The sequence below is a fragment of the Sus scrofa genome, chromosome 12, assembly GCF_054392235.1.
Source record: "Sus scrofa isolate SSC_HxYL_T2T_F1_AM1 chromosome 12, Sscrofa_HxYL_maternal_Yorkshire_Landrace_v2.0, whole genome shotgun sequence".
Classification (NCBI taxonomy): Eukaryota; Metazoa; Chordata; class Mammalia; order Artiodactyla; family Suidae; genus Sus; species Sus scrofa.
The window spans coordinates 53,805,297-53,832,831 of record NC_139394.1 but is presented as its reverse complement, the minus strand read 5'-3'; the positions used below and the strand labels follow the sequence as shown (position 1 = coordinate 53,832,831).

General features: G+C 42.7%; 2 protein-coding genes across 2 annotated transcripts; both read left to right on the top strand.

Moving 5' to 3' along the window:
• Positions 1 to 452: 452 nt before the first annotated feature.
• Positions 453 to 1,382, top strand: LOC146398340 (olfactory receptor 1A1-like). The gene has a single exon (XM_084983028.1). The coding sequence runs from the start codon at positions 453 to 455 to the stop codon at positions 1,380 to 1,382; it is 930 nt and encodes a 309-aa protein (XP_084839154.1).
• A 13,983-nt stretch (positions 1,383 to 15,365) lies between these two features.
• LOC146398339 (olfactory receptor 1A1-like) lies at positions 15,366 to 20,485 on the top strand. The gene has a single exon (XM_084983027.1). It carries the CDS (start codon positions 18,392 to 18,394, stop codon positions 19,355 to 19,357), a length of 966 nt encoding a protein of 321 aa, XP_084839153.1. The 5' UTR covers positions 15,366 to 18,391; the 3' UTR covers positions 19,358 to 20,485.
• Positions 20,486 to 27,535: the final 7,050 nt, after the last annotated feature.

Below are 27,535 nucleotides of genomic sequence, written 5' to 3'. Positions count from 1 at the left end.
AGCATGTGACTATGGCTTCTCCATGAATTTGTAAGGTCTTTGAGAACAAAGACTATGCCATGGAGGAACAAATGGATGAACAAACTGTATTTTCCCCAATTTATGATTTTGCCTCAAAGTCTAACAAAGTTTCTAGCACATCCAATTGAACATAATTGTGAAATGATTGATCCCTAGGTGTTTGGGTGATGGGGCTGGGTTTGGAGGGGATGGGCATTTCTGATACACCCATTACTCACGTTTTACACGTGGGTGTCTAGCGCTAATTGTCAATTTGTTCCACTGACCAACAGGGATGTTCTCCCCCCAATGTTCTGCCTATCTTTGGCTTTAGGAAGCCCAGGTATAGACACAGCAACCACAGGAGTCCAAGGTCGTGGCTTAAGAAGCTCATTACACACAGCAATTCACAACTACTTCTGGATTCCTCTCCCTTTTCTACTAAAGGATCCATGAGAGAAGACAACCAGTCCTCCAACCTAGACTTCATCCTTCTGGGAGCTAGCGGTCAGAAGGAACAGGAAGACTTCTTCTTCTTCCTTTTCCTAGTCATCTACCCCATCACATTAATTGGAAACCTGCTCATCATCTTGGCCATCTGCTCTGAGATTCGCCTTCACAACCCCATGTATTTCCTCCTCGCCAATCTCTCGTTTGTTGACATCTTTTTCTGCTCTGTAACCATCCCTAAGGCACTGGCCAATCATCTTGTAGGCAGCAAAGCCATCTCCTTTGGGGGATGCATGGCACAAATGTGTTTCATGATAGCCTTGGCTAACACAGATAGCTACATCCTGGCTGCTATGGCATATGATCGTGCCGTGGCCATCACCCGCCCACTTCATTACACAACAATCATGAGCCCACGGGCTTGTGTCCTCTTAGTTGTTGGGTCTTGGGTGATGGGAAATGCCAATGCTGTCCCCCACACCCTGCTCACGGCTCGTCTGTCCTTCTGTGCAAACAAGGAAGTGGCCAACTTCTACTGTGACATTGCCTCTTTGCTCAAGCTGTCCTGTTCTGACATCCACTTCAATGTGAAGATGATGTACGTGGGGGTTGGTGTTTTCTCCGTGCCATTACTATGTATCATCATCTCCTATGTTCGGGTGTTTTCCACGGTCCTACGAGTTCCATCCACCAAGGGTGTGCGCAAAGCCTTCTCCACCTGTGGGTCCCACCTCACAGTTGTTTCTCTGTATTATGGGACAGTCATGGGCATGTACTTCCGTCCTCTGACGAGTTACAGCCTCAAGGATGCAGTGATAACTGTGATGTACATTGCCATGACTCCAATGTTAAATCCTTTCATCTATAGTCTGAGAAACCGTGACATGAAGGCTGCCCTGGGGAAACTCTTCAGCAAGAGAATCTCCTCGTAAACAATGTGAGGCCATATTAGAGATTGCAGTCACTTGGAAGTCCATCCCCAATGTCCTCCCCCTTATCAGAAGCCCCCTTTCATCTCTCAGGGCATGCCCACTCAGGTCTGCTGGCTTCCACTAGCTCTTGGCATGTCCAAAAGCAGCCATGGTATCAGCAACACGTGGCTTCGCCCTTTCAAGCATCTGGTACGATGGTGCCACGAGGCAACATCATCTTTTGCTCTGTACCTCTGTAACCAATCAGGACCCTATGGGGTCCTCCCAAAGACAGACCCCACAGGTCCCCCAAGTGCCTCTTGTGTGTAGAAGAAGCTTGGCTCCTCTGACTCCCTTTTCTATCTATCTATCTGTTCTATCTCTTCTGCTCCTTTCAGTATCTATCTCTTCTGCTCCTTTCAGCTCTGAGTCACATGCTTCTGCTGAGCCATGCACACAGACATGGTAACCACCAAAAGAATTCTGATTACTGCTTAACTTTATACAAACAGCCCCTTATCCAAAACCTGTCTCCCACAGGGAGATAGGAGGTAGCAACAAAAATAGCAACTGTCAAGATTTATAGGAACATCGTGACCAGACTTATGTCAACTGACCAAGAACAAAGAGGTTCCACAACCCTCCTCAGACACTTGGTGGTGCCCAGGTGTCTGTGGTTGTCAGTCATCTTCTGACCTTAACCCCTTTGAGGGTCCCCCTCCCCTAGCATAGAAGAAGCTTGAACTCTACCCCAAATTGAAATGGTTCTTCGGGACTTTGGCCCTCCGTCTTCTCCGTTCACTGCTGTCCTGAATAAAGTTGATTCTCCTTTCTACAACATCTTGTCTCGCAACTTATGGTTGACCATTGTGCGGCAAGTAGTATGACCTTGGACTGGGTTACTCCTCTTTCCAAGTATTAATGTCATGTTGGATTCCCTCACTACATAATCAATGCGTTCATGCCTTCTTATCTGCTAATATTTCACCTTCTCCCTATTATACCCTAACGTACCCACCTTTGAAAGGGACATTAGGTTACGCCACTGTGTTGGGTCAGGTTGTAGATAGCAATATTAGTCTAGCAAGTCCCTCCCCCTCAATCCACTTCTATTCAGACAGGGTAAGGTTACATAGGTATAGAACGAGTGAGCTAGTCTGATCACTTAGACAATCCGTGTTGCCAGATCACAGTACAATCCACTCTATCAGACTCTTAGGAATCCTAAATTCAGATTTTAGAATGTAGTCTTGCACCGGAATTATCCCTGCCTCGGGGCCTGGCACTTGCAGCCAAGTGGTCCTCGGACCACTTATCACGTTGGGGTGGGGGGAGTGGGGAATCAAGATAAGGTGGGAAAGAGAGCAAAAAGCATCATCATTGTACCAGAGTACACCTCCTTTGTCAAAAGCTGCCTAGGCATACTAGCTCACCTCCTGTTCCCCAGATCCACCAGGAAAACAGAAACCTATCCAGTACCCACACTCCTCTAGCCCCATTCATTTTCACACTGAAGGCGAACACACACTCATGAGGGTGTATAAGCCAGCCCTTCATCCCTTTATCTCCCCTCATTTTGGACAACCATTCTTTCAGCAGCCCATTCCAATTCTCCATGAACACAGCACTCCGAGAAGGACACCCCTCTGCCCATTGCTGAGCAGCATGGGCTGGGAAATGTGTTCATCCGTATGAGGAAGTAACAGCTGGCTGTCCAACGTGGTACTACAGCTCTGGACCAGTCCTTTTATGACACGATGAGTATTTGCCTCGATAACTGGGAAAGCAAATCCCAGACCAGACAGAGTCGGTGTCCATTCCTGTCAAGACTCAATGGTAGCCCCTCTCAGCTACCGGCATCAGGCTCACTTGCCAGCTAAGATCAGGCCCTTCCCTTCAGGGACTCTACCACATAGCCATCTGCCGTCTCTGTCTCTTTTGCTGGCAGACAGAACAGAGCTTCTTCACATTTTGTGCTTCAGGGGTGGGTGGGGGCAAGAGGAATATGTCGAGAGTCAACTCATTTCTGCATTGCCGTAGTATCCCATGTCCACTCATTTCACGGACCCAGATGGCCACGTCAAGTGTGGTCTATTTTGCTCTTCAGACCTCTTAGTATTTGCTTAATATATTTAGAAGCTCCAGTGTTGGGTGCATGTATATTTATGATTGCTGTGTCTTCTGGATGACTGACTTCCTCAGCAGCATGCAATGACCTTTCTCCTCCTGTTACCATTTTTGTCTTAAAGTCTATTTTTTCAGTATAAATGTAGCTATCTCTGTTCTCTTTTGGTTTCCATTTGCAAGGAAGAGCTTGGGCATCCCTTCATGTGGAACCTATGTGTACTCTGAAAGTTGAAGTGGGTCTCAGCATACAGTTGAATCAGGTGTTTTTATCCACTCAGCATCTCTAGGCTTTTTGACTGGAGAATGCAATCCATTTATATTTAGAGCAATTTTGACAGGTAAAGATTTATCATGGATTGCTTTCTGGCTATTTTGTAGTCCCCTTGTTCCTTTCTTCCGCTCTTGCTTCCTTCCTTTCTCCATTAATGATTTTCCATAGTGGTATACTGTTATCCCCTCCTCTTTATATTTTGTGAATTAACTATAGATTATTACCATGTGGTTATCAAGGCCTAGCTAAAACATCATACAGATATAAAATATATATAAATGTCTATTTTACACTGATAACCATGTAACTTAAACCACATACAAAAACCTTGTTCTTTTACTCCGTCCCTTTATGTATTTAATGTCAGAATTTCTCTCTTTTTAAATTGTGTACCTATTAACAAATTATTTTGCCTATAGCTATTTTTAATACTTCTTTTGTTTTTTGGGTTTGTTTTTGTCTTTTTAGGGCCACATGACCCACAGTATATGGAGGTTCCCGGGTAGGGATGAGTCTGAGCTGTAGCCACTGGCCTACATCATAGCTCATGGCAATACCAGATCCTTAACCCACTGAGCAAGGCCAAGGATCAGACGGGTGTCCTCATGGATACTAGCCAGATTTGTTTCCACTGACCCACGACGGGAACTCCTGCTTTATTTTTATTTATTATTATTATTATTTTTATTGTTGTCTATTTTCCTTCTCTAGGGCCACTCCCATGACATATGGAGGTTCCCAGGCTAGGGGTCTAATCAGAGCTGTAGCTGCCGGCCTACGCCAGAGCCACAGCAACACGGGATCCAAGCCGCGTCTGCCACCTACACCACAGCTCACTGCAACGCCAGATCCTTAACCCACTGAGCAAGGCCAGGGACTGAACCCTCAACCTCATGTTCCTAGTAGGATTCGTTAACCACTGTGCCACGATGGGAACTCCTGGCAACTCCTATGTTCAATACCTCTGTCCTTTAACTAGCATTAAGTGGTTACCACACCACTACATTACAGAATTAGAAGTTTCTGAATCTGACTCTATGCTTTCCAGTGTGTTATATATTTTCATGTTGCTACTTAGTGACTGTTCATTTCTGCTGGAAGAATTCCTTTCAGCATTTCTTGGAAAGCAGGTTAGTGGTGATAGAATCTCTCAACTCAATGTTTGTTAGGGAAAGTCTTTATCTCACATTCACTTCTGAAGAACAAATTTGCTGAGTAAATTATTTTTGGTTGGCAGGTTTTTTACATTCAGGCTTTGAATGTGTCATTCCCCTCTCTCCTAGCCTGCAAGGTCTCTGCTGATCAATCTGCTGATAGTCTTATAGGAGTTCTCGTTTATGAGAAATGCTTATCCTTTTACTTTTCCTACAAATATATTTTTCTAATGTTAACTGTCTAAAAAAATGTCAATTAAAATCTCTTTATTTTGTGTGTGGGGGGTGTCTTTATTCATTTATGTCTCTGTGTCCAGGGCAGTTTCATTTTCATCTAAATTTTTGTCTGACTCACACTGTATTTTTTGTAGTATCTTAAGAATGTGAAAGATAATTTATTAAAAAAAATTGGGGGAGTTCCCATTGTGGCTCAGGAGTAACAAACCCGACTAGTATCCATGAGGACATGGGTTCGATCCTGGGCCCCTCTCGGTGGGTTAAGGATCTGGCGTTGCTGGGAGCTCCAGTGTAGGTCACAGATGCAGCTTGGATCTGGCATTGCTCTGGCTGTGGTGGAGGCCAGCAGCTGAAGCTCTGATTCAACCCCTCGCCTGAAAACTTCCATGTGCTGAGGGGGCAGCCCGAAAAAGACCAAAAAGAAATGCTGTTCACTTTCTTAGGTCATTTGCACAAACACATTTTTCTGCCAAACACTTGAGGTGTTGCTTTCTTTTTCTTACTCTGAAAATATACTGTACCTATCATTTCTTCTTTTTAAAATGTCTTTAATGGAGAACGCTATGGTGGTACCTTAGAAATCTATTCATAGAACTACCCTATGACCCAGCAATCCCACTCTTGAGCATATATCCGGACAAAACTCTCCTTCAAAAAGACGCATATACCCGCATGCTCATTGCAGCACTATTCACAATAGCCAAGACATGGAAACAACCAAATGTCCATCGACAGACGATTGGATTAGGAAGATGTGGTGTATATATACACAATGGAATACCACTCAGCCATAAAAAGAACAAAATAATGCCATTGGCAGAAGCATGGATGGAACTAGAGACTCTCATACTGAGTGAAAACAGTTAGAAAGAGAAAGACAAATACCAGATGCTATCACTTATAATTGGAATCTAATACACAGCACAAATGAACAGTTCCACAGAAAAGAAAATCATAGACTTGGAGAATGGACGTGTGGCTGCCCGGGGGGAGAGGGAGGGAGTGAGAGGGATCAGGAGCTTGGAGTTAATGGATGCAAAGTATTGCTCTTGGAGTGGATTTACAGTGAGATCTGGCTGTGCAGCTATGAGATTGAGAACTACGTCTAGATACATACATTGCAACACAACAATGGGAGGAAAAAATATTCTTAGATTTATATGTATGTATTTATGTATGTATGTATAACTGAACCACTGTGCTATTATACAGCAGAAAATAACACTGTGTCAACTACACTTCAAAAAAATGAATTTAAAAAATAAAATAAAATGAAATGTCTTTAAAGGAGAAGGGATTTAGCCGTGATTAGAATTTTCCAGTAGGCAGTTCAATTTAACCTCTCTTTCCATTCAGACATTTTTTTTTCTTTTTGGGAGGAAAGGAATGGTCATATATCCCTCGATAAGCTAAAGAAGCTGTAATCACTGGCCTTAGATAAGAGTTGCAAACATTTGAGGTTAAAATACTATCTTCCTACTTCTCATACATTACTCCACAATTCCTTGACCCCAATGGTACCAGTACATAAAATTTGGAATAACAATAAATTCCAAGAATGACATCACGAGAAAAATGTGGTTACTAAGAAGAAAGTACACCATGGGAAGTCATTTTATCCATACACAAGAGCCCATGATCTGGACTTTGAAACACGATCTAAACACGGGGCGAGGAACAGCAGAGCACCCAGGATGTATGACCTGCAACTTGTCTAAAAGGAAATGTAATTAAACAAAGCTCCTTTCAACATCTACAATGGGCAGCCTCGGATGAAGGATTTGGGAGAGTTGTACAATTAGATGAATAAAGCCAGAATTAGTAAAATAGTAGTTGACATTCACTAACTGCTACCTATGTGCTGGGCTTCATTTTAAAGACTTTTCAGGTTTTCGTTCGTTTGATCCTCATAACAACCTCATGAGGATGTTCTTGTTGCCACATTGTTACTCTCGTTATACAACGTACATTTAATAACGATCCAAAGTCAGTTGCAACCAACAAGAGGCAGAGCCAGAACGGGTACGCAGCCAGAAACCACAGGCCTCACCATGGCCCTCTGCAGAAACTTAGTGACCGCTCTGCCACAAGAGGGGCTAAGGCAGAGCCTACGACCATCAATCAGGGTTCGTATAAAGGTGACAGGTACATGAAGCCGACTAGATAACATTTAGGTATTTTCTAGCTCTAAGAATCTGAAAATGTAGCAGAGCCACCATCCGCATGCTAGGTAAAATATAATGACCAGCATGACGCCCCTCTATCAAATGGTAGAGGAACGATGATAAAACACAAGTATTATTCTTGGCCACACTTAATACCAGAAAGGCTTCCCAAGGGGTGGTTCCAAGTTTGTGCTGAAGCAGAGAAGGGCCCACATTCTAACAAATGAGATAGAATAGCTCCGCCCAGCACATGGACCCTGGAGGCCTAGTCTCTGGGAAACCATCTCGCCCAGCTTTCCTTCAAGGAGAACTCCAGGCACAATCACTCTTGAGAGCTACTCTGTCCCCTCAGGCACAGCTATGGCTCTCACCAGTTTTCTGACTTTGGCCTGAATATAAGGACCTGCAGGAGTCATGTCTCAGGACTTTATAACCTGGGAAATAGTCACATTTTTTTCTCTGCTAAAACACACTCTACTTCCAGGAAGCTAGAGTCCTCAACTTGAAGCCCCGTTTGGGACAGACTCTTTTGCCTTTTCTGCTCTACCGCTGGGAAAACTTGGACTCTTCTTTGCAAACCATCCCAGTCCTGGCTCCCCTGCCTCAGGGACACAGAGCCAAAGACTTGCTCTCTAGGCCGTTGACTAGCACTTTTCCCAGCACGCCTGCCCTCCAAAAGGCATGCTCACAAATGCTACTTCAGACGCTGTTTAGTTTCCGATTCATGGAAGAGGCATGAAGGCCACAGAACCAGGGCTCTTTTGGACTGCATCTGCGTGGACTCCCCAGTAGGAGCTGCATGTGTTGGGGAACAGACTCTATGTCAGACACATCAAGAGACAGATAGCCAGCAACAAACACAACAGGCATCCTCTTTTCTGACCCTCACAAAATTTCCAAGAGGTAAGTAGAATTATTCTCATGGTATCACCTGGAAAATGGTGAACTGAATCACCCGAGAGCACACACAGAGACTGGCAAAACTAGGACTCCAGCTTGGCCTGAATCCAGAAAGCAAGGTTCTAAGATCAGAAAGTCAAAAGGCAGGGAAGAGACGAGAGAGAGACAGAAAAAATCCCTTCTTTTCTGATACGTTGTTATCCGGGTTCTTGTCCGTGAAAATAGGAGCAGAAAGGGGTACTTCTGATTTGGCTTTCTCAGGTCTGAGCTCTTCCTAATTCCTGAACTCTGTGTGTGTCTGTGTGTGTCTCAGTGTGTACACAAGTTTACACAAATCTACTGTCTTAGAGCGGAGCTACCAAACCAACTTACACTTCCACAGTCAGTGGTGCATGCTAACAGGCCCCTGTACAAAATGATGTTATTTTATTGTCTAAGCACGGATGGCTTCAACTATCAGGGAGGGAATCTGGAAACACTCAGAGGACATTTTGTGGCCTTGTCTGCTCCCTTCATGCCATAGGGTGGCTTTCTGTACTTGTGTCCCTGAAAAACTGTCTCAACTCCTGCAACGGATATCGCAGAGCACCAGCACCTCCCAGGAAGGCTGTGTTAGTGGCCAGCACAGCCTGGGACCCCTGGCTTCTCTCCCGTAAACGCGAGGCTCTCATCCTGTCTCTAGCATGTATGTTGATGCACCTCCTGCTCCGCTTCTCGGAAGGATAGGTTTTTCCCACCTCTCTCTTCAGGGTTTCTAGAGAAATCATCTCTCCTCATCATGACGCCCTACATCTCACACTTCCTATCCTCGAGGCCCTCTGCTCAGAAACCTCTCCTCTCTGGTTCTCTTTCTTCACTTCTGCAAGTATTACACCAACCTCACATCATTTTCTGGTGCTACATGTTTTTGCATTCTTCTCTTATCATTTCATAAGATTTAACAGGTGTCGATTACCAGAAGGAGCTGAAAGATTGGGGAACATTCATTGAATGACCAAAAGATCTACGATATTTACTAGCTAATGATGGAAACGCTGGTGCTGAGGTAGAAAGTGGGGACAGAAAATACCACAGCTGAAAGAGGGGTGGAGTTTTATCGCAGAGGAAATGGAAGCAAGTAAGGGTGTGAATATACGGATGCCTCTACACTGCTCTTCTCAGGTTTTGGAGGAAAAGAACAGGAAGGAAGTAGGTGTATTGAAGTGATGCCCTGGGGCAGATGTTGAGGGAGGATTCTCTCTCTCTCTCTCGTGGGTTTGTTTCTCAGTGAACAGGGACGTGACGCCTAGGTTTCTCGGAGAGTATTGGTGTAGGAGGTACGGTGGATTTGAGGGGAATGGCAAAGATTTTGATGAACTGCCATGGATAAGGGGGAGAGTGAGGCTTGTCAAAATGTGTTGAGGAACCAAAAGGAATTGATCATCATAACTTCTAGCCTACATTTGTATGATTCCTCCACCATGCCCTGGCTGTGCAGGAAGAGGGAAATTAAAACATGGACAGATTTTCTAAGGCTTGAGGTTTTGCTGGAAGGCTGCAATGCCTTGGATGCCTGTGGGTGCGAGAGGAGAGTACCCAAACTGGGCTGACAACGTGAAATGCAAGACAGAGCTTAGAGGCTGGAGATGACCCTTGGATCAAAGAGCAGTTATACACAAAATGAGTGAGCTGGGAGGGGCATGGACACTTAAATAATATGAGCAAAAACAGTGTGAATTAAAGTAGCTTAAACAAAGCCTATTTGCATCCACTAAGTTTTTCTTCCTCTAGCCTGAATCTCTTCTCCATTGCATTTTTCTTCTCTCCCAGCATCATATATTGCCCAAGGACCACTCTTCCTAGTGTAAATGCCGGTTTCTTTCCTCAACCCATTTACACACAAGACTCTATCTCCTCCCTTTAGTGACAATGGACGTGACCCACCCAGGCCCATTGCCACATTCTGTACACAGTTATCTCCAGACCTTGAAATCTTTATGTTAAATTTAATTCTTTATTTTAACGTTGTTAAAAGTCAGAGAGACAAAGAAAATAATGTACCAAGAAGTCTTCCTCTAGATTTAACAGGATAATATATGCTCCACATTTCTTAAGAAATAATACACTTGAAACTCTTCTGGTGCCTATCCAAAATCTTCTTTTTCCCACTATCATCCCGGAGACAACAGCCATGCTAGAATGCGTAATATACTCCCATTTGGGACATAAACTTTTACCACATAGACATTCATTATTTTATATGCTAAAATGTACATGTACTGTGTGATGCACCTTACGTTTTATAGCAACATTTTTTCCATCACATTGTGATTTTTAAAATTATTCCATGTTCACAATCATTTTAATCGTTGTACAGAATTCGTTCGTAAGACAACTCCACAGTGATATTCGTTTCTAAGTTTTCTGTATGACAATATATATCCTTCTGGAATGCATGTGTTAGAGGCCTCTAGGGCCAAACACGAAGTAGAATGTAAGAACTGTCAGCTTACCCAGATGTGGGATAACTGTTCTCCTAATGATAGGAGAAAAATTTCCATTTCTTCCCTAACATTTGCAACTGTCCGACTTTATATCTGCTCCAGAGGTAAAGGGTTTTTTATTTCCCCAATACATTATTTTTTCCCTACTGTACAGCATGGTGACCCAGTTACACATACATGTATACAGGATTTTTAACTGAATTTTGTTTTAATTTGGTTGAACATCTCTTCTGTTGGTTACTGTTCATACTGGTTCCTTCTTCTGTGACTTGGCTATTCAAGCCTGCTTCCTATCATTCCTCCTGGATTTTTCGTCTTTCCTTATTAGTGTGTAGGAATCTTCTGTACTCTGAATACTAAGCCTTTGTTATGTGATTATGTGAGCAGCACATACTTCTTCCAATCCACGATTTGTCTCTCCCCTTTCTTTACCCTCTGTTTCACACACATGCTTTCAAGTTGTCAAATTTTACATTTTTGCTTCTGTGTTGTAAATTTTGTGCCTGGTTAAAAAAATCATATTCTATCCTGATACGATAAACACTTTTCTTCTAAAGCTTCTGAAGTTTTGCTTTTTACATTTATTAGAAATGTTTCTGTATTATTCTTATGTTTTGGTGTCTAAGAGTCCCAATTCTCTTTACCAAACAGCCAGTCCAACCGTGCCCTAGCTATTTCGAAGCCTACCCACGTCATGTACCAATTTCTAACAAATAGAAATGCATTTACATGGATATTTCAAATTTCTGTTTGTAATAGAATTTTGTTTGTAGGCTCTCCAGAATGTTACATAGATGTATTTGTCAGTTCCTGTGTCAGTACTAATCCAATGTAGGAAGGGCCAGAGGAAGTCATTCCCCCTTAACAGCACTATTAAGTATACAAATGAATTCCTCTGGCCCTTCCTACCTTGGATTCTTTTCCCAATGTATTCTTTTTCCTCAAATTGTCTTAGCTCTTCTTGTCTCTTTATGCTCCTAAATGAATTTTACTATGCTTACTAAGTTCCATGCTTGGGAAAAACTTCTGGTGTTTTATTTAGGATCACAATGATTTCCTAGATTAATAGACTGGTGGAGAATTGACATTTTTATAATAGTGAGTTCTCCATTAATATTGCTCACCTCCACATTTTCTAGGTATTCTTTCTGCCACTCGGTAAAATTTAGTCATTTTTTCTAGTTTTATTGATATATAGTTGACTTACAGCAGTGCATAAGTTTAAGCTATACGGCATAACGATTTGAGTTACATGTATTGTGAAATGATGATTTTACAATATTTAAAGTCAGTCTTGGACCTCGTTTGTTAGGGGTACTTCTAGATTTCTAAATGTCTGCTGGCACTGGGAATAGAGAGTCTTTTTTTTTTTTTCTTTTCTTTTTGCCATTTCTTGGGCCACTCCCGAGGCACATGGAGGTTCCCAGGCTAGGGGTCTAATTGGAGCTGTAGCTGCCAGCCTATGCCACAGCCACAGCAACGCAGGATCAAGCCACGTCTGCAACCTACACCACAGCTCACGGCAACGCTGGATCCTTAACCCACTGAGCAAGGCCAGGGATGGAACCCGCAACCTCATGGTTCCTAGTCGGATTCATTAACCACTGCGCCACGACGGGAACGCCTAGAGAGTCTTTTTTAAAAAGCAATTTATTTTTGCTTGATATAGGAACATTATGGATGTTTTTAATATCAATTTATATCTCATGTATATGCTGAAACTTGTGAATTATCTAGAAAGCCTCTTTGATTTTCTTTGAAAGCAATCTCATTTTCAATGAATTCTATCCATTTTGTTCTTTCCAAATCTTACATGGCCATTTTTTGGTGCTATTTTCATAAATAGGATCATGCTTTAACTGTTTTACATGGGGATTCAAATCAAATGTCCTGCTTCATGCAGATTTGTGCCCACATTTTATCCAGGGGTCATTAACACCCCAGATCCCAGCCTTTGGACCTAATTCCTACTTGAAACCCCAAGGGTCCATCGCAGCATCAGCTCTGGTTTACAGCTCTTGTTCTGAGTGTGCTTTTTGTTTTTCATACCTGCATAGTCCCATTTCTTTAAGGTTTAGGTATGCATTTTTAATCACTTATCACATTTATTCATAATTTCTATGTGTTTTAATTGGAATGGGACCTGGTGGCATTAGCTAAGGCTGCCGTGTTGCCAGAAGCCCCTCCTCTAAAATATTTCATTACCATATGAGCTAACCATAGTCTCTGAACCCTCTGGTTTTACTGAACCCTCTCAACTCTGAGAGATTATGATTTCACGTGGACACAGGGAAAGTCATTCAAGAGAGAAGATCAAACTCATCTAAGTGCAGAGATGAAAAAGTGTATCATATTTGAGGGAAATATAATTTTATCTGCTTGCCCTGAGCCTAGCGTATAATTCCCATGTGTACTATAAAAGACACTCAGAGTTGGTGAGTGAATATTACACACTGAATCAATTATCGAGTAGAGGTCTTTTTAGAAAAATTAGTGAATTGCTTGGGATAGTCCAGACTACAGTAACAAATAATGACAAAGTGCACAAGGGTTTAGGAGTTCCCACCGTTTCTCAGCAGAAACGAATCCAACTAATAACAATGAGGTTGCAGGATCGGTCCCTGGCCTCGCTCAGTGGGTTAAGGATCCAATGCTGCCATGAGCTATGGTGTAGGTCGCAGATGTGGCTTGGATCTGATGTGGCTGTGGCTATGGCTATGGCATAGGCCAGCAGCTACAACTTGGATTTGACCCCTAGCCTGGGAACCTGCATATGTCACAGGTGCAGCACTTTAAAAAATAAAAAATAAAAAAAAAGAAAGAAGAAAAAATAAGTGCGTAAGGGGTAAAATAGGGTAAATTTTGTTTCTTTCTTATGTAACAGCAGGTATCCTTGGTGGATGATAGTTTTCCTAAGGACACAAGCTCATTCCACCATGAGACTTTGTTTTTTTTGTTTTTGTCTTCTTGCTATTTCTTGGGCCGCTCCTGCGGCATATGGAGGTTCCCAGGCTAGGGGTTGAATCGGAGCTGTAGCCACTGGCCTACGCCACAGCCACAGCAACACAGGATCCGAGCCGCGTCTGTAACCTACCCCACAGCTCACAGCAACGCCGGATTGTTAACCCACTCAGCAAGGGCAGGGACCGAACCCGCAACCTCATGGTTCCTAGTCGGATTTGTTAACCACTGCACCACGACGGGAACTCCCCACTATGAGACTTTGAATGGGTAACTCCACCATCCCATTCAAAGTCTCATGGACATTTCATTCAGTTTGCATGACGAGAAATAGTGTGGAGGAAGCCTGGTACCATAAACATAATCTCCATCTAAGTTTTCTGAACTTTGGTCTTCACAATTCATCCTTTAAAATTATTTTCCTCTATTTTCACAGAGAGGAATCCAGCTGTCTTAGCACTCTATACTAAATATACAGTCTATCCTTTTCCTGCCTTGTACTAAACCATCCCTGTCATATACGAATTTCTGATAAATCTTTGATCTGTTTCTAAGCACTCTAGACTGCTATACAGACCTACTTGCTTGCCCCCATGCCAGGACCACTCCACTGTTTGAATCATTATGACAACTGACAAGTCAGGTCCTTCCTCCTTATTCTCATTCCTAACACTATCTTCTTGGTTCTTTATTCTCCTACATGAAGTTTTGGATCAGTTTACTAAGTATCATCTTTTAAAGAAATATGTGGTATTTTGAATAGCATTGCATTGAATTCATAAAATAATTGTAGGTGAATTGATGTTGCTATAATATTATCTCCCTGGTTTTAGGTATTTATTTTTTGTTCAGTAAAATTTTGTTATTTTTGCAACCAGACTGGACTTTTTTTTAATTTTTTTTTTTTTTTGTCTTTTTGCCAATTCTTGGGCTGCTCCCGCGGCATATGGAGATTCCCAGGCTAGGGGTCGAATCGGAGCTGTAGCCACCAGCCTACACCAGAGCCAGAGCAACACAGGTTCCAAGCCGCGTCTGCAACCTACACCACAGCTCACGGCAACACCGGATCATTAACCCATTGAGCAAGGGCAGGGACCGAACCCGCAACCTCATGGTTCCTAGTTGGATTCGTTAACCACTGCGCCAGGACGGGAACTCCTGGATTTTTTTTAAAAGAATTATTTCCATATTTCTTAAAATTTATCTTGCTCTTGTGAATGGGGATTCTTTATTTATTTGTCTTTTGGTCTTTTCTAGAGCCGTGCCTGTGGCTCGTGGAGGTTCCCAGGCTAGGGGTCTAATCTGAGCTGCTGCTGCCGGCCTGCACCACAGCACAGCAACACAGGATCAGAGCTGCATCTGTGACCTACACCACAGCTCACGGTAATGCTGGATCCTTAACCCACTGAGCAAGGCCAGGGATCAAACCCACAAGCAACCCACGATTCCTAGTCGGATTCGATAACCACTGCACGACGACTGGAACTCCCAGGGATCCTTTTTTTAAATTATAATTGCTAATTTATTGTTGCTTAAGTATTAGACAGTATTGATATTTTAATACTGACTCCTATTCAACTAACTGGCCTAAATCTTTTAGTTTATCTAGAGGGTCTCTTGAAATTTCTTTGAAAACAACTCTGTGAATTCTATCCACTTTGTTCTTTCTATTCTATTTTTTTTTTTTTTTTTGTCTTTTTAGGGCTGCACTTGTGGCATATGGAGGTTCCCAGGCTAGGAGTCAAATCAGACCTACAGCTGCTGGCCACAGCCATAGCCACAGCCACGCCAGATCCAAGCCACCTCTGTGACCTACACCATAGCTCACGGCAATGCCAGACCCTCAACCCACTGAGAGAGGTCAGAGATCGAACCTGCATCCTCATGGATTCTGGCCAGATTTGTTTTCACCGAGCCACGATGGGAACTCCTATCCATTTCTTTTATGGTAAAATATTTTCTAGTGTTCTTTTAACAAATAAAGCAACACTTCGAGTGTTTTAGGCAGAGGACTCAGGACGAGCTCCCTACTTGATGCAGATCTGTGTCCACATCTCAGGAACAAAGGGCCATTATCACCCCAGACTCCATCCATTAGGACCTTATTCTTGGTTGTGAACATCAAGGGGCCACCAGAGCATCAGCTTTGCTTGACAACAATTTCTTTCAGCTTTTTTAAAATTTCTCATATCGAGGTATTCCCATTTCTTTCTTTGATGTTTGGGCATATGCATTTTTTTATTTTGCCTTTATAAACTTAGAAAAAAATTTTTAATGGCCATACCCATGGCATATGGAAGTTCCCAGGCCAGGGAGCGAACCCACACCTCCACAGTAACCCAAGCCGCTGCAATGAGATTCTTAACCCACTGTACCACAGCAGGAATGCCAAACTTCAGAATGTTTATGTATTTTAACAATAATGTGGCCCGTCTTTGTCAGCTTAGTTGACCATGTTCCCAAGAGCACTCCTCTTAATTTTTACTGCCTTACCAGATGAGCTAACCAGAGTCTCTAAGCCCTCCAGGTTTATGGAACAATCTCACTTCTGCCATATTATGACTCTGTGGCAATATAGGGAAAGGCATGTCAAGAGAGAAAACCAAATTTATTTAGGTGTAGAGATGGAAAAGCAAATTATATTTTGAAGGAAAATAATTTTACCTGCATTTCCTATGCCTTGGATATAATTCCTAAGAAACTACAGGAGACATTGGTGGTGGAATGAATTACATTTTGAGTCAATTCTACTCAAGAATTAGTGAATTCCTTAGAAAATCCTGGACTATGGTAATATAGAGGACAAAATATGTACTGCCTGAAAAAGAATAAAAGTTTATTTCTCCCCTGTGTAACAGTCCCAGTGTGTCTTCGTAGTGTGTGGTGGCTGTCCTGGATGTGGAAAACATGGGACACAGGCTCATTCCACCACGTGACCCCACCATTCCATTTAGCTTCCAAGCCTTTTGCATCCAGCTGACAAGACCTGGAAAAGAGGGCAGAGGAAGCCCAGAACTGGAACACAAGGATGGATTGGCTGAATTCAGTCACATGACAACATCTCAGGGCATGGAACGTTGGCAAATGGAGTCTAGATGAGTGCACAGGAAAAGAACAATATGGATTTGCATGAGCAGCTAGTAGTCTCTGCCACAAATAATATGCGTCAAGATAGATCAAAGAGTAGGAACCATTATTGTGAAGGAAGCACCACAATATTTCGTGTAGAAAGTAACAGCAGTCAAAACTAAAGCACTGAAACAATAAATAGGTCATTTATATACAAATTACTTGAAACTGAGTCAATAAGGACAGGTATAGAGGTGAGAATAAACTGAGTGTGCCTATGAGTATCCTACATGTGGGAAACCCATAAAATAAACCTGAATATAATTCAAGAACTGGGAGTTCCCATTCGCAGCACAAATGAATCTAACTAGTAACCATGAGGTGGCAGGTTTGATCCGTTGCCTTGCTCAGTGGGTTAAGGATCTGGCATTGCTATGAGCTGTGGTGTAATTCACAGACATGGCTCAGAACCTTCGTTGCTGTGGCTGTGGTATAGGCCAGCAGCTGTAGCTCCGATTCAACCCCTAGCCTGGGAGCCTCCATATGCCACAGGTGCAGCTCCCAACCCCCAAAAAATAAATCAAGAACAATTGACTCTGTGTGTGTGTGTGTGTGTGTGTGTATACCCACATATATATATAAGGAATAATATTCCAAAATAATCCCTCTCGAAGAGATAATAAATAAACACGGTATCGTTCTCCTCCTCACAAAAGGTTGTAATCTACTTAGATTGGATGTGCAGGGTGTGAGGTTTGGTTAGATATGTTTGCATGATGACTAATGAGGAAATTGAGGAAAAAGAGATCAAGTCAACAGACATAGACCTTAGATTCTACTAGGCTTCAGTAACTGAAGCCACAGTGAAATTGGGTGAGTCACTGTAGGAGATATTGTTTCTAATATAAGGTGAGATCAAAGAGAAAAGTATCATGATTATATATATTTCAGAGTTGGGAATGTGGATGAAACCTATCAAATGTGACTGTTTACCTAAAAAATGAGATACCCAGCAAGTAAACTCACTGTTATCATTTTGCTATAACCCAACCTCAGTGGTCTTTATAACTGGCAATCTTCTGACACCAGTCTAGACAACTATTAACATTCTAGACTCTGGTTCATTCTGAGTTTTGTCCGTGGAACAATTCTAATTGTCCACGGTGTTCCTCTTACTAACTATCCTTGCACTGGAGTTTTTCTCAAAGACTCCAAACTACTATCCTTTCCTTTTGATATTTAATAAGATTAGCATGTGATTCGAGCTTCTCTGTGAAGTTCTAAGGTCCTTGAGAGTAGACGCCGTATTTGAATAAATGAATGAATACATTGTATTTTCCCATACTTATGACTTTGTGTCAAGGTCTAACAAAGCTTCTAGTGTGTCAAATATAGACTTAACTATTTGTAAAATAATTATACCCTAGGTGTTTGGGGGATGGTGCTAGGGTTGGGTAGGATGGGCACCTACGATTCAAGATTCTTCACCTCTAAAAAGAGTGTCTAGAGCTAACTGCCGATTATTCCCCATGACCTATAGGGACTTTTTTTAGCCCAAATGATTGCCTACCTCAGGATTTAGTAAACCCCGGATTGACACAGCAATGACAGGAATGAAAAATGGTGGCTGAAGAAGATCATTCTACACAGTACTGCACTACTCATGCTGGATTCCTCTCCCCTTCCTGCTCAAAGATCCATGGGAGAAGGCAACCAGTCCTCCAACCTGGATTTCATCCTCCTGGGAGTTAGTGGTCAGAAGGAACAGGAAAACCTCTTCTTCACCCTCCTCCTATTCATCTACCCCATCACACTGATCGGAAACCTGCTCATCATCCTGGCCATTCACTGGGACTTTCGCCTTCACAACCCCATGTATTTTCTCCTGGTCAGCCTCTCCTTTGTCGACATCTTCTTCTCCTCTGTAACCATCCCAAAGGCTCTCGCCAACCATTTCTTAGGTACCAAAGCCATCTCCTTTGGGGGATGCCTAACACAGATGTATTTCATGCTGGCTTTGGTGAACACAGATAGCTACATCCTGGCTGCTATGGCATATGATCGTGCCGTGGCCATCACCCGCCCACTTCATTACACAACAATCATGAGCCCATGGGCTTGTGTCCTCTTAGTTGTTGGGTCTTGGGTGATGGGAAATGCCAATGCTGTCCCCCACACCCTGCTCACGGTTCGTCTGTCCTTCTGTGCAAACAAGGAAGTGGCCAACTTCTACTGTGACCTCGCCTCTTTGCTCAAGCTGTCCTGTTCCGACATCCACTTCAACGTGAAGATCATGTACCTAGGGGCTAGTGTTTTCTCCTTGCCATTACTATGCATCATCATCTCCTATGTTCAGGTCTTTTCCACGGTGTTACGAGTTCCATCCACCAAGGGTGTGCGCAAAGCCTTCTCCACCTGTGGGTCCCACCTCACAGTTGTTTCTCTGTATTATGGGACAGTCATGGGCATGTACTTCCGCCCTCTGATGAGTCACAGCCCAAAGGATGCAATGATAACTGTGATGTACACGGCCGTAACCCCGATGGTAAATCCTTTCATCTACAGTCTGAGGAATAGAGACATGAAGGCTGCTCTGGGGAAACTCTTTAGCAAGAGAATCTCCTCATGACCAATGTGAGGTCATATTAGAGATTGCAGGTACCAATTAGGGTACCATCAATATCGAGCCCTAATGTCCTCCCCCTCCAAGAAGCCACCTTATTATTTACAGCCATTAAATTCCCCTTCTCAGAAATCTTGTGAATTGGATGCAAACAACTCATGCAGCACAATATACAAAAAAAATTTTTTTAAATAGGCAGAAGACCTAAATAGACATTTCACCGAAGACATATGAATGGCAAAAACAAAAACAAAAACAAAAAACCACATGAAAAGATATTCAACATCACTAATTGTTAGAGAAATGCAAATCAAAACTACTATAAGGTACCACCTTACATCACCAGAATGGTCATCTTCAAAAATTCTACAAACAATATATGCTGGAGACGGAGCGTGTGGAGAAAAGGGAACCCTCCTACACTATTTGCAGCAATGTAAATTGGTACAACAACTAGTTAAAAACACTGGGAAAGTTTCTCAAAAAACTGAAAATAGAACTAGCATGTGATCCAGCAATCCCACTCCTTAGCATCTATCCAGAGAAAACCATAATTGGAAAAGACATATCCACTCCTATGTTCACTGCAGCACTATTTACAATAGTCAAGGCATGGAAGCAACCCAAATAGTCATTGATGAGAGGAATGGATAGACATGTGGTACCCGCATGTAATGGAATATTTCTTAGCCATTAAACAGAGTGGAACCATGCTACTGGCAACAAGATGGATGGACCTAGAGCTTATCATACTAAGTGAAGTTAGTCAGTGAAAGAGAAACATCACAGGAAATCACTTAGAGGTGGACTCTTAAAAAGGATGCAAATGAACTTACTTGTAGACCAGAAACAAACTCACAGATTTTAAAGACAAATTTACTGTTACCAAAGGGGACAGGTGGGGTGGGGGCGGCGGGTGGACTGGGGGTTTGGGATTGGCATGTGCACACTGTGGTGTATGGAATGACTGGCCAACAGGGACCTGCTACATAGCACAGGGAACTCTGCCCAATATTCTGTGACAATCTATATGGGGAACGAACCTGAAAAGGAATGGATGTGGGTATATGTATAAGTGGATCACTTTGTTGTACAGCAGAAATTGTCGCAATGTGGTAAATCAATTCTACATCAAGACAACTTGAAAACATGAAAAATAGGGAGTTCCCATCATGGTGCAGCGGAAACAAATATGACTAGGAATGATGAGGTTGCAGGTTCTATCCCTGGCCTCGCTCAGTGCGTTAAGGATCCTGCATGCCCATGAGCTCTGGTGTACGTCACAGACATGGCTTGGATCTAGTGTTGCTGTGGCTGTGGTGTAGGCCAGCAGCTACAGCTCTGATTGGACACCTAGCCTGGGAACCTCCAAATGCTGCGGGTGTGCAGACCTAAAAAAAAAAAACAGACAAAAAAATAAAAAATAGATAAATCACGAAAAAAAACCTTATGAGTTAGAAGACATTCTATTATCAATTCATACACATCACTTCTCCCTTTGGCAAAGTGGCAGCAAAGTTGTTGGGTTCCTGTCCCAACTACGCTGCTGACGGGCAGAGTCAAGCTGAGAATGTCTGAGCCATGGTTTTTATTTACATAATGGAAAGAAAAAACTGTCTGCCTTGTTGCTGTCAGAGAGGGTGAGGATCATCGTACTTCATACTTTGAAGTCTATAAATCACTACCTGAATGTCAACTTGGGGGATTTTTTATATCGCCCCTACTTTGCTTGCAAACCTTGAGGGCAAGAGTTGTCCTAATGCTTCACTCAACTTCTACCAATGCTGGTCATTGAGGTGCAATCAATAAGTATTGGTGAAGGGAGAAGGAGTGAATGTAAGTGAATAAATGTGATCTGATAATGATGAGACAGGAACAGACTTGATTTTATTTCTCACCCATCACACACCCCAGTATGTTACAAGTCATTTTGGAACCATTCAGGAAACAGAAATTTTAACGAAGATACACAGATACATAGGTGTACACTGAAAGTGGCTTAGAAGCTAAAAGATAAATGCTGGAGTTCCTGTGTTGGCTCAGTTGTAACACTGGACGAGTATCCATGAGGACGCGGGTTCAACCCCTGGCTTTGCACAGAGAGTTAAGGATTCAGTGTTGCCGTGAGCTGTGGTATGAGTCGCAAATGCAGCTCATATCCCTTGTTGCTATAGCTGTGGTGTAAGCCAGCAGCTCCAGCTCCAGGTTGGACCCCTAGCCTGGGAACTTCCATATGACATGAGTTTGGCCCTAAAAAGAACAACAACAAGAAAAAGATGAATGCTGCTGTAACCCAAAAGTTTTTAACTGCAAAAAGAAGTTACTTTCACTAGGGCTGGAGGAACAAAAGGGTAAAGGTGGTGTTACCAGAACCTAGGAATTCAGAAGAGGGATGACCACACATCTGAAGCTCAGATGTCTGAGAGGAGCTGCCAAGACGCTTCTACTTGGTTCCCACACACTGAAGTGATGCAAACATTCATTCCTAGGGGGCTTTGGATGCTCAACAATTCTGCCTATTTTTTGGGGGTTGATGTTATTTTTAGGAATCTTTCCTATTGGACATGGAAACACAAATGTATCCCAGATGTAGTTGTAGGCATGGGTCCTCCTGGAAGCCCTTTTTGTATTATCAGTAGAATGTCCTTCTAATTGAGCTCAGTCACTCCACCCAGGAAAGAAATCCTTTTTTTTTTAAATTTCCCTGAATGGCCCAGAGAGTTATGCTACAATTTGGTTGATCTTATCATAATAATATTAGCTAAAAATGTGTAAATTCCCAAAGATTATTATTGATAACTTTTTCATAAGATTATAAACCACAAACAACCACAAAATACTTGTTGGGGAACAGAAATAGATGAGACAAAAGTACATTAAAAATAAAGCACGACAAAAAAATAAAAGCAAGAGAAAGATGAACATAGGATTCAGGCTGAGAGGATATTGAAGAAGAAAGACTCAGGGGGATGGAAATGGGGTAGCATGTATTTGATATGGATTATCCCCAAAGTCCTGATTTTCAGGTTGGGTGGTGGATCAATGGGAACCTACAACATTTTCCCTTATGAATAGATAAATAGTGATGACAGGTTGGCACACAGGTAGAGATCCATAGGTAAAAATCAGGAGCTCTTTATGAAGCAGCAATACGTGTTTTTCTTTAATGAAGGATTGGACGGAGACACCAGTAAGAGACAGAGGGGATTGGTGAGACCAGGAGTTTAATTAGGTACATCAGAAAAATCTAGCGAGGGAGTGAGTGAAAATATAGACAAAGAGATTCAGTGTAAAAGAATGTGGACGTACAAACAATAGAATGTAGTAATTTTTATGATAATAAATGACACCTTTATTAGTGATAACGGAGAAGAGAGTAATTTACGAAGAGTAGTTCCATCATGGGCAGATTTTAAAAGTTCCCGTGGTACACTCTCATGGAAGAGAGTATTTAACCATAAGGATATGAAACTTGGCAGCAAAATTAACAGAGCATGAATCAGAGTGGAGGTGATAAGTAAAGTTTGGAGAACATGAAATCATTCAAGAACGTCTGTCGAATGACTAAATTTCGGGAAAGGGGGCCAGAGTGGAGAATGAGGATTCTGGTAAGGGATGGGAGGAACCTGGCAATACTGACTTGACGTCCCTGTGAGTCAAGCTATGTGTCTCTCTCGGTGTTCTATCCACCAAAGCACACAGCACAGTGTGTTTTTACTGTACTCTCATAACACTATGGAGTGGGCAGGCAAACACTTGTTTCGGAAAAAAATGGAACGATGGCCCACACAAGGAAGAAAGTCCTGAGCACTAGAAAGGAGGTTCCAAATGTGCCACACAGTTTCAGAGAAAGTCGGTATTTCATTACATATCAAATACGCATGTGTGTACTTCACGTGCTTTTACTGCATCACATTCATTACGATCGCTTTTAATGTTCAAAAGAGCCCTGAAGAACAGACAATAGTAACCCTCTTTTCCAGACGAGAAAATAAACTCTCCAAAATGTGAAGTCACATATTTCACATGCTTCAATCGAAAGAGGCACGTGAGGATTTGAGCTCAGTTCTCTTCATGCCCAACGCATTCCCCTCACCTGACAGGAGATATCAGCACACAGGAGATATAAAATAACAGACAGACAGCTAGGTAAACTGGAATTGTGAACTAGCAGAAGACATGGCTAGACTTTTTACAAACAGTGAGGGCACTCCACTGCTGGTAATAGGTGAGCTATGGGACAGAGGTGGGAAACATGGGCTCACATAGACGTTATTGAACTTTGAAGGAGGAAGGAGACGTGATCTTTCCTTTCATTGCCCAATCTCATCACTATCATTCAGTCCAAGATCCAAGTGTCACTGAAGAGAATTCCAATTCCAAAAGGAAAAAAATGATAGTAACAAATCACAGCTCTCTTGCTCCATTTATGCCTCTGGTTTCCCAGGAAGTCATGAAAATTGTTCAGTGATGTGGCATTGGGCCACAGGTTTGGGGAAAAGAGGAGCAGAGAGAGTATTTCTTCTCTAAAATGGTGCTCTCCCAGGAGGACGTGGTCCAAGGGGGCAGCAGAGGAAGATTCTTCCAGCTCTGAAAATTGAGACTTACCATTAACGTGCTAGAAAAGGAAAGTCTAACTTTCACTCTAACCTTTGTTGACATAAAACAAATAGACCCCCAGTTATTTCTCCAGGAAATAAAAGGGAAGCAGGCTATTCAGGATCAACAATGAATTATGATTCTGAGTCTGCAAACTCGTTAAGCCACAGTGCAGATGCCCCAGGCAGCAGGAAGAGGAGAACGATTTTAAAGAAGGGGCGAGGGGAGTTAAGAGGGCTATAGGAAACAAACAGTCCTTTGGAGGAAGTGAGATTTCAGTGGTGGCGTCTCATTGGCTGAGCTGTGACTATCTCTCATTGACTGAGCCTTTGCCAGGTACCAAGAGAAAGTCTGCTTGGTGGGCTCTGCTATTGCAATGGGGTGACAGGGATACCCCTTCTGGCCTCTTGATGCTGTCTTAATTGAGGGTTTTATGTATTAATTTCTACACCTTCCTAGGTAGAATTCTAGGGAAAGAGGAAATAGAATTATTTTTACTTTCCGCAGTTAACACCAGAAAGACTTCCCTGCAGGCTGTAATCAAGATGAAGCGCTTGAGTGTACCCCAGGCTTTGAAGCTCCCGAGGGCTGGGCCCACTTTGTGCGGAATCAGATAGGGGCCCACATTCCAACAAAGAGGCCAGAATAGGTCAGCCCAGACCTTGGACCCTGGAGATGTTCTCTGGGAAGCTTTCATCCCCCTTTCCTTCTAGAGAAGAATTCTGAGAATAATTACTCTTGAGAACCATCGTGTTTCCACAGGGCATAGCTGGAGCAGCATGTACTGAGTGTCAACAATTACTCTGACTATGCTCTGAATGAAGTCCTGGGGGAGTCATGTTTCAAGAGACGTCATACCTTGGGGAATAATTCCAAATGTTTGCTTTGCCATGACCACCTCGCTTCCTTAAAGAGGGAACTAGAATCCTCATCTTCAGGCCCCATCCAGGCAGCTTTTTCCAGCCCTTCTGCTCCACAGTTGGGAAACTTTGGGCTTTTCTTTCCAAACCATCCCAAGCCTATCATCTTTCATGCAGGAACAGAGAATCCGCTCTCCCAAACTACTGCTGGCACTTTCTCCAGCACACCTACTTCCCAAGAGGCATTTTAACATGCACTAGACCAGCTGATTGTAAACGTCCCCTTGTGGAAGAGGCCAGAAGGTCACAGGACCAAGTTCCTTTTTGATAGCATCTGAGCCACCTCCCCAGGTAGGGGCTTTGGATACCGGAGAAGAGAGTGTGACAGCGACATCAGGAGATAAATAACCAGCAACTGCACTGCACACATTACCCCCTTTAACCGCCACAAGACCTCAAGAGGTAAGCAGAATTACTACATGCTTTTATCAGATGGAAAACAATAATTAACTGACTTGCTGAAAGTCAAAGAGAGAGGGTGGCAAAACTAGGACTCAAAACTTTGGCTTCAGAACCCAAGTTCTCAAGATCTAATGGGTGACAGTCTCTCTCCTTCACACACACACAAACAGAGAAAGAGAGAGAGAGAGACTCTTCCCTTCTGATAATTGTTCTCCTTGGGCTTTGTCTGAAAAACAAACAAACAAACAAAAACAGGATGAGGAAGGGATAATTCCGATTTGGTTTTCTCAATCCTGAGTTCTCCACCTTCAAAAGAACTATTGTTTGGGAATTCCTGTTGTGGCTCAGTGGTTAACAAACCCGACCAATATCCATGAGGATGCGGGTTCGATCCCTGGCTTTACTCAGTGGGTTAAGGATCTGGTGTTGCCGTGAGCTGTGGAGTAGGTTGCAGATGTGGCTGGGCTCCTGCGTTGCTGTGACTGTGGAGTAGGCTGGCAGCTGTAGCTCTGATTCGACCCCTAGCCTGGGATCCTCCATATGCAATGGGTACAGCTCAAAAAGGAGAAAAAAAAAAAGAAGAAGAAAAAAGAGAAAAAGACATATTGTTTGACTGGGCACATTAGCAGTCACACAAGTGCATTATTTAAGAAAGGAGCTAAGGACATTCCTCCCTCCACTTCCACAGTCAATGGTGCAAGCTAAGAGGCTCCTTCAGGAAATTATGCTCTTTCATTGGCAAGGCACTGATGAGCTGACCTGTGGGAGGGCCTCAAAGCACTCAGAGGATGTCTTTTTAGTATGTTTGCTGACTCAGATGACAAGGGGAGACATGTGGCCTCCCTTGTCTTCAGCTACATCACACTCAGGTGATGGCTGTCTCAGAGCACTGCCACGTCCCACGAAAGTGGGTTTTAGTGGCCAGCATTTCCTAGGACTCTGGTTTAGCTCAGCAAACTCAAGACTCTTACTCTGCCCCCAGCATTCATGCTGACGCCCCTCCCGGCTCCTCTCCTTGGGGGCACAGGGTTCTTCAGCTCTTTCTCAGGGTTTTTGCAGAAATCACTTCTTCCCATGATGACACTTGACATCCAGCACTGAGGGTCTCCAACCTCAGCCCCTATGCTCAGAAACCTCTCTTCTCTCGTCTCCTGTTTCTTTGGTTCCCGCATTGATTATACCTACCACTTCTTTCCTGGTGTTATTCTTACACTAATTACTTATCTTTTTCTTTCCTTGTGGTTGTTCTCGCACCAGATTAGCATTCAGAACGTTGCCTTATGGATCAGCCATTTAATATACATGCTCAGATAGCTATGCTTATATTAAACGAAAGGTTCCATGTCTGCATTATCAGCAAAGGTTAGTTCTGCTCAGATCCACTCTACCACCTTCGTACCAAAGGAAGGACAAATTACTGTTGGTCAAAACCCACCACCAAATAACCCACAACCTCCTTTCCTGAGTGAATTCCTCCTATTCCCCTGCCTGTATCCTCAGCTTCTGATAAAGGTAAATGACACATTTCTGCCTGGAGTTACCCTCCATTTTCTCAACAATCTGTCCTTGAGTTTTCCCTCCGTGATAAGGAACTTGCACTTCATCTTTTAGGTGATGGCTAGACAAGGAGTAAATTTAGAGAGACAGACACAATCACATTTGCATTTTATAAATACAGTTTGGGGTCCAGTAAGCAGACATCTCTATAAATAAGTCTAGATGAGCATTGTATTTGGCCTCTGGATCCCCCTTCCCAGTGTAAATAGCTTCCTTTTTTTTTTAACCTCTTCACAAGGAACACTCTCTTTATCTCCTGCATTCAGTGAAAAATGTACCTGCGTCATCCAACACCATGGCCACTCTCTAGACCAAATATCACTCCACATGTGAAATATTAATTTTAAATTAAATTTGCTGATGATAGTACTAAAACATCAGAATGACAGAGAAAGAAACATAACCAAAACTCATCATCTAGATTTTAAAAATATAAGATTAGGTCGAATTAGCTCCACATTTTTTAAAAGAAATCAATATTACAGATGCATTCAAAACTACTTTTGTTTCCATCCAAACTTATATTTTTCTCCCTCACATTCCAGAGATAACTGCAATCTCTTGGATGGACAGTATATTCCCATTTAGGATTTATATTTTTACTACATATGCGTGTGTTGTATTTTTATGTGTTAAAGTGTGTATATATTGTGTGATGTGGACTATATCTTCCAGTAACTTGCTTTCTTCCACCCTATTTTTAAAA